Source organism: Abrus precatorius, unplaced genomic scaffold (assembly GCF_003935025.1).
Source record: "Abrus precatorius isolate BTA unplaced genomic scaffold, Abrus_2018 Scaffold10, whole genome shotgun sequence".
In the NCBI taxonomy this organism is placed as follows: Eukaryota; Viridiplantae; Streptophyta; class Magnoliopsida; order Fabales; family Fabaceae; genus Abrus; species Abrus precatorius.
The window spans coordinates 9,296,869-9,304,836 of NW_020874292.1; the positions used below are offsets into that span (position 1 = coordinate 9,296,869).

At 41.6% G+C, this 7,968-nt stretch overlaps 1 protein-coding gene across 1 annotated transcript; it reads right to left on the bottom strand.

Annotated features, from left to right (window-relative positions):
• Positions 1-5,504: 5,504 nt before the first annotated feature.
• On the bottom strand, positions 5,505-7,073 carry LOC113851071. Its single transcript, XM_027481561.1, has 3 exons — positions 6,591-7,073; positions 6,372-6,543; positions 5,505-6,250 (listed from the first exon to the last, which is right to left on the bottom strand). The coding sequence occupies exons 1-3, from the start codon at positions 7,071-7,073 to the stop codon at positions 5,505-5,507; spliced, it is 1,401 nt and encodes a 466-aa protein (XP_027337362.1).
• Between the last annotated feature and the right edge of the window lie 895 nt (positions 7,074-7,968).

The following is a 7,968-nucleotide window of genomic DNA, read 5'->3' on the forward strand; positions in this document are numbered from 1 at the left end:
ATATAAAATAAAATTACATATTTTAATTAGTGACTTTTCTTTGTTACAAAAAGAGAGAAAATAAATGCTAAATCTTAATAAAGAAGATTAAAGATATGTTAATAAAGAGTCAATTATTCATCATTAACTGAGGAGTGTCTAAGAACATAGTTTGTTAGTTTTAAACACCTAAAACTTCAATAAAGAATTAACATACACATTATCTTATTTAAGTGTATGATAAATGCAAATTTTCAATCTTTGTAGAGAAAACTTTAAATTTGTCTAATAATAGCATCATACTTATGAAAAGTTAGCATTGTTATTATTAATTAAATGGATTACTTTTATACGATCAGTCCATGATTCCATTTATAACCTTCACTCTAAAACCAAAGTAAAGTTATTTAGCAAAACAATAAATTTTGCAAAAATGTCACAATTTCTAATACGATCATGGAAATCGCAAAATCATTTGAACTTGAATATGAATTTGACATCTGTTCCTGTTAAGGTAGCACAGGTCTTCAAATCTCTGCTCTGACGTATTGACGTTTCTCTAACTGTTGCTGATGTGGGAGGGTACCTGCAAAAAGCATTTCGATGCTGAAGTCAGGATTCGGTTCTGAGCAATAAATGCTATTTAATAATGAAAAGTCAACCCTTTACCTGTGCTTTTACCTTCCTTATATAGGCACTGTAATGGGCCCAATGGGCCTATCGAGCTAGTCTTCATTTTAGCCCTTTATTTAAAGTAAATAATATCTTGATTATTACCTTAATTGGGTTAATTACCTTTTAATCCTGACAAGGGGTATCCGGCCTATTATGCTGAATAGGTACTCGGTTTCTTTTTCCTACAAGTAGGACCAAGTTGATCTTTATCCAGTACACTAGCCCCCCAAGCCCGAAGAGGTACGAAGCGAGAGCTTTAAATATCAGTGTTAAGGCTACAATAGGTAGTCGGTTAAGATGTCTTTGACTATACTGAGGGGGGTATTCGGTTAGAGTGAATTTGAATATACCGGAGGGGTATTCGGTTCGAGTGATTTTGAGTATACCGAGAGGGGTATTCGATTTTTAGTAGACGAGTGATGGTAGTATTTAAAATTAAATGTGTATCAGGTGTACACTAAAGGGTATTCGGTTTAGTAACATAATGATACAAACCGAGATAGTAGATAAAAAATCATAATATAAAAATACATAATTTGTAAAGGAATATTCTAGAATGTTGGCTTTTAGGGTTTCGTCAGCGGGTGTATGAAACGAAAAGGTGCCCAACCTTATCCGTTGATCTGAAAGGGATCTGACGGTTCAAAAGGAGGGGCGTCTTTTCGTTTGCCCGACACCAGATCCCCTATAAATATGTGGTGGTCCCTGCATCCATTTTCTGCTCTTTTGCTCTGTACCGAAACCTGCACATTGTTGCTCCAAACCGAAGAGTGTTCAAAGATCTTCAACTTTTCTTCCATACCGACTACTTGTAAGGTGCGTTTTAATTTCTCACTTCTTTTTCTTTCATGGCCGAACCTATTGAGTTGGAGGATTCTCTATCTGATGTCTCGGGACCGAATACTGTCGAAGTAGACATTATGAACGGAACTGAGGGGAGTAGCGAGGTTTCATCCATATCAAACAAGAGGGTTGAAGAAGCACAGGTCAGGGAATGCAGCAACGAAGCCGAGTCATCTGGTTCGAGTGATACTGACGCTTCTGAACCCCTACCGAGTACTAGTCCCCCTAGGGAAAGACAGGTGTTTTCCCCCTGTACGATACCTGGATATGAGTGGGTTCACGGTGAAGTGGTCGCGTACTTTTCTCGTTTTAGAAGAAATAAAAGTCTTCAACTCTTTGTAGATAATTGTGATATTTCTTTGTGGGAGGCGTCTGATCCATATCCAATACACCTCAATCCCTGCCAAGGGGACGAAACCGAGAACCCTGACTTTGTTTTCCTGGGGGGTGTCAGAATGGCCGACACCTTCTTTATGTACGAATACATGTTTAGAGAGTTAGGTATCAGGCCACCCTTTGATGACTTCCAAATGGGAGTTTTGAGGGTTTTGAATGTAGCGCCGACACAACTGCACCCGAACGGGTGGGCGACAATACAAGCCTTTAGGATACTTTATAAATTCCATTATATAGAACCTAGTGTAGGCCTATTTCTTCATCTCTTTTGTACATGCCCATCTGACTTAGCAAGGTGGGTGTCTCTAATAAGGCAACCCAAGTTGCCTTTGTTTAAACCATATGCTTCGTCTTTTAAGGGTTTCAAGACCGGTTACTTCAAGGTGACCGTGAACCCTGTAGGTAGAAATTTTTTTTTTTTATAGCGAGAATAATCCTCTCTTCCCTTTTCACTGGATCGGGCGCCTCGCCAATATGACATATGCCCCGAGGACATGTTATCGGCTAGGGAGTTGTCGGATTTAGAATTTTTGAAGTCCCTTCCCTGAGAACTACCTGCCCGACACGTAATCCTCGTACTCAAGTCCCCGTGTCCTCGATGGGATATGGAGGGTATGTATCGTCTCATTTTTAACTTATATTTGGAATCAAGTTGTATTGATTTGACTTGTTATTTTTAATGCAAGCTTAATGGCTCGGCGCAGTGTTGATGTACCGACCTTCCGTCGTACTCTAAAGCAGAGAATACCAGAAGGGACACCAGTTGAGGAACATCGTCATCCTCAAATCGATCAACTTCCTGAAGTACCAGAGCCTCGCCCTCCTCCCCAAGACCTTGTTCTTGCTGAAGGCCAATTCAAGAAACGCAAGGACAAGGGCAAAGGCAAAGAGCCCGAGAGGGAGAGAAAGAGAAAACATGCCCATTCGGGTGGGCCAAGCGGTGTAGAGGGGGCGCGCAAGCAAACCCGAGTCGCGGCTACCGAGGGGGGAAATAGTTCCTCCAACCCTGTAATTCCTCTGGAAATGCTTGCCGAGGGCTTCCTGACTATCGAAACTCATACTGGCCAGCTGGCTGCTCCCAATTTGTTGTCTGATTCGGGGAAAGAACTGGTCAACAACATAGAATATGAATCGCTCTGGCGTTGCTATGCAGAACTTCATGTACAATCAACAGCGATGCTCTGAAAGCTAGTTGTGCATCTAATTCTTGAAGTTAAGAAGTTAAAAACTGCCTATTCGGCTTCTGAAGAAGCTTTGGCAAAGAGCAGAGAAATTCAAGCCAGTCTTAACGAGACCATTCAATCCTTACAGGGTCAGGTTAATCAATATAAAGAGCACTTCCGGATAGTGGAAGACCGGGTTCAAGCGGCCAAGGAGACTTTGAGGGTCAAGGAGGAGGAAATGGAGGCGTTAAGGGTGAAGTCTTGTCAGATGGAGGAGGCCCTACGGGCCAAATCTACCGAGATGGAGGAAGCCTTGGCATTTGAAAAGAAAAGGGCTGAAACTGAGATGAAAACCTTTGCCGAGAAGTGTTCTCAGCAAGTGGCTTATGAACATGAGTTAAGTTTTAACCATGCTATTCGCCAATGCCATGGATTCTGTGAAGTTCTGGCCGATTTCCATTTTGACATCACGAAGGACTTCTTTGGCGGCAGGTTTATTCCTTACAATGAGGTTGATGATGATGTGGAGCCTGACGCGAAGCCCCAAGATGAATAGCCGCTAATGAAAATGCTGCTAATCCCGAGGTAGCCGGTCCTGATGCCGAGGAAGGGAAAGAAAATTAGATTTGTTTTCTTTGTATTCATGAGCCATTAGTGCTCAAATTTTGTAGCCATTAATTTTGAAATAGAATCTCTTTTTTCTCCTTCTCTTGTACTTTGTATTGAAAACTTGGTCATAAGCGATTTAACCTTGATCGAGTAGGGGTGTGCAGGAGGGAATTTAACTAATTCATCTTTAGCAAAGTAAAAAATATGTGAGTAAATTTTAATAGCGATTCAACCTTAACCGAATAGGGTACTCGGGAGGTGATTTTAAATAGCGATTTAACCTTAACTGAGTAGGGGTACTCGGGAGGGATTAAATTAATTTGACCTTGGCCAAGTACAAATACTTGGGATGGAATTTTAATAATGATTCAACCTTGGCCGAGTAGGGATATTCGGGAGGGATTAAATTAATTCGACCTTGGCCAAGTAGAAATACTTGGGAGGGAATTTTAATAATGATTCAACCTTGGCCGAGTAAGGGTACTCGGGAGGGATTAAATTAATTCAACCTTAGCCAAGTAGAAATACTTGGGAGGAAATTTTAATAATGAGTCAACCTTGGCCGAGTAGGAGTACTTGGGAGGGATTAAATTAATTCGACCTTAGCCAAGTAGAAATACTTAGGAGGAAATTTTAATAATGATTCAACCTTGGCCGAGTAGAGGTACTTGGGAGGGATTAAATTAATTCAACCAGGTGCTTGAAAGAAATACTGATGCATTAAAAGCCGGATAATGGAGAAGAAGTATTTTATTGATTAGGTGCCTTGTTAAAAACCTTCCCAGGAAAACTCCTTTTCACTTTCTTTTAAGAGGACAAAACCTGGGGGAGGAAAAGAGTGCACCGATTACAAATTACAAGCAAGTCTTCAACTATAGTAATGCTTTAAATGTGTAACATTCCAAGTTCTCGGTACAAGCTTTCCTTCCAAAGTTTCCAACTTGTACGCTCCATGGTCTAATCTTACTACTACCCAAAAGGGGCCTTCCCAGTTAGCTGCTAATTTCCCTTCTCGCCGATCTCTTCGTGCATCTCCGGGTACTCGCCATACTAAATCATTCTCATAAAATTGTCGCGAGTTAATTTTGGAGTTAAATTTTCTTACCATCACTCTTCTACTAGCCTCAGTCATGATGGCTGTCTGGCCACGCACCTCATCTGTCAAATCTAGGTTGACGGTCAGAGTCTCATTATTAGTTGATTCCTCAAAATTCTCCCTTCAGAATGAAGGCTCTCCAATTTCTACCGGCACCATGGCGTCAGTACCATATGTAAGCCGAAAAGAAGTCTCCTTTGTTGTGGTTTGCGGCGTGCACCGATAAGCCCATAATATCTCGGGCAGCTTCTTTGCCCATTCTCCCTTTGCCGAACCTAATCTCCTTTTTAATTCATGTAAGATCATCTTTTTGCGCCCTCAGCCTGGCCATTAGTCTAAGGGTGTTCAACAGACGTAACTCTATGCTTGATATGCAGGCCTTCCAAAAACTCATTGAATCACCGATCTATAAATTGAAGCCCATTATCTGTAATTAATGCATGAGGGAGGCCGAAACGTGTAATAATATTTTTTCAAGTGAATTTCTGTACGTTGTTAGCCGTGATGGTGGCAAGGGGTTTAGCTTCAATCCATTTGGTGAAGTAGTCCACAGCGACAAGGAGAAATTTACATTGTCCTTTTGCTAAAAGGAAAGGACCGAGGAGGTCCATTCCCCAAATAGCAAAAGGCCAAGGAGAGCTAATAAGGCGAAGGGTATCGGCATGTTGGTGGAGGTGAGAACCATGTTGTTGACAGGGAATGCATTTCTTCACAAACAAGTGGCAATCTTGAGTGAGTGTCGGCTAATAGGATCCGGCTCTGAGTATTTTTACTGCCATAATTTGTCCGCCCGAATAGGTACCACAAATGCCTTCATGGATTTCCTTTATGACGTAGCTAGCTTGGTCGTCGTCTAGGCATTTAAGCATAGGTGTTGAAATTCCTCTCCTGTACAAGTCCTTGCTGAGAAGAAGGTACTTAGCTGCATGCATTTTTATTTTCTTAGCTGAAGTTGGATCCTCTGGTAAGCTGCCATCGATGAGGTACCGGATAATTGGGGTCATCCAATTATGAGATGAATTTTCTATGTCCATGCATTCTTGTTTGGTGATGCTGGGTTGGAGGATTTCTTGATGAACCATGCTTTGCAATTGCCCTAGTTTTCTTTGGCTAGCCAGCCTAGCAGGCATGTCAGCTCGCTCGTTCATGTTTCTTGGCATGTGCCAAACACATACCTTATCAAATTCATCTTTTATTTTCTTGAATTCTTGGTAATATTTAAGCATAACCAAGTCCCTAACCTGATATGTATCATTAACCTGTTTGGCCACAATTTTTGAATCACTCCAACCAGTAATGCGTTTAACTCCCATCTCCTTTGCTAATCTGAAACCAGCAAGTAAAGCCTCATATTCGGCTTGATTGTTGGATGCTTTGAATCCAAACCGAATGGATTGTTCAATAGCGAAAGCGTTCGGCCCTTCAAGTATGACCCCAGCTCCACTACCTAGTCGGTTTGATGATCCGTCAACGTGCAGATTCCATATGTCTGAAGTAGTTTATCGTTGTAGAGTGAATTCATTGACGAAGTCGGCTAACACTTGAGATTTAAGGGGGCGTCGGTTCTCAAAATGAATGTCGAATTGAGATAGTTTAATTGTCTATGCTACCAGCTGACCAGCCAACTCTGGTTTCCTCAAAATTTTGGCGATTGGACAATCTGTACGTATGAGTACCCGATGACTTTGAAAGTAATGTCTTAACCGACGAGCTGTATGGATTAGGGCAAGCACCACTTTCTTCATTAATTGATACCGGGATTCGGGACCTTAGAGTGTTCTGCTGACGAAATATAAAGGAGCCGGTTCAGGTATTTCTTGAAGTAAAACCGAACTGATGGCGTTATCTGATACGGCTAAATAAACAATCATGTCCTGATCAGGTTTCAGTTTTGTTAACACAGACGGCGCTGCTAGCATATGCTTGTATTGGATGAAGGCGACCTCACATTCGTTGGACCAAGCGAATTTTTGGGATTTCTTTAATAATTCAATGAAAGGCCGAGACCTCTCTGCCATTATTGGCAAGAATCTAGCGAGGGCTGCAATCTGTCCGGCCAGTCGTTGAAGCTCTTTGACATTCCGAGGGCTGGCCATTTCGATGATGGCTTTACATTTATCAGGGTTTGCCTCAATCCCCCTTTTAAATAACATGAAACCCAAGAATTTACCGCCGGCTACACCAAATGTGCATTTTTCAGGATTAAACCTCATACCATGCTTTCTGTCTTCGCCGAATACCTCCTCCAAATGGTCGAGATGTTGCTTCAATGTGAGGGATTTAACCACTATGTCATCCACATATACCTCCATGCATTTACCCACTTAATTCTCAAAAATTTTATTCATGAGTCTCTGGTATGTCGCCCCTACATTCTTCAAACCGAATAGCATTACACGGTAGCAAAAATTTGCTGAATTTGTGATGAATGTCGTTTAACCATTGGCTTTTTTAACCATGACCACGTTGGCTAACCATGTTGAATACCTGACTTCTCGGATAAAGCGGGCCTGTAGTAGCTTACCTGTTTCTTCTTCTACTGCCTTTGCTCTATCATCGCCAATCTTCCTTTTCTTCTGAGCTATCGGTTTGGCCCCCTTATAAACCGATAAGTGATGACATAGAAATGTTGGATCAATGCCAGGCATGTCCGAAGCTGACCAAGCAAACAAATCGGCGTTATTCAGCAATATTTCCTGAAAAACCTGCTTTTCTTGTACATTCAACTCGACCCCAAATAAGTTACTTGTTCCAGTTTTGATCCAAGTTGGAAAAGCTGCTTATTTTCATTGGGCTCAACCCGACACCCTTCATCCGTTCTAGGATCCAGTTCCACATCCAATTCCTTCTCCAGCCGAGGGGATACAATGTTGACATCTCGGCTGCCCCCATGGAAAGGCTTAAGACATAGACTTGCAAAATAACATTCTTTAGCTATCTTCTGATCAGCATGAACTGTAACGATTCGGCCTCTTTCAGATGGAAACTTCATGGCCAAGTGTGGAATGGATACTATAGCCTTCAACTTATTTAAGGATGGTCTGTCGAGTAGTATATTATAGGAGGTATTTGTATGCATCACAAGATAAGTGACATTTACTCACTTTCCCTCGTGCTCTAACCCGAACTAGGTATACAGGTCAATGCAGCCTTGAGTCTCCACTCTTTCTCTAGAAAAACCAACCAATGGTTCATGATATTCTTTGA

What these genes read in the sequence shown, in the direction of transcription:
- LOC113851071 (XM_027481561.1), bottom strand. Translation starts at nt 7,073, where the DNA reads ATGGAGGTATATGTGGATGACATAGTGGTTAAATCCCTCACATTGAAG. An exon ending in CAGATAACGCCATCAGTTCG is followed by an intron (nt 6,544 to 6,590) that starts GTTTTACTTCAA and finishes ATATTTCGTCAG; the next exon opens with CAGAACACTCTAAGGTCCCG. An exon ending in CAGAGTTGGCTGGTCAGCTG is followed by an intron (nt 6,251 to 6,371) that starts GTAGCATAGACA and finishes AAACTACTTCAG; the next exon opens with ACATATGGAATCTGCACGTT.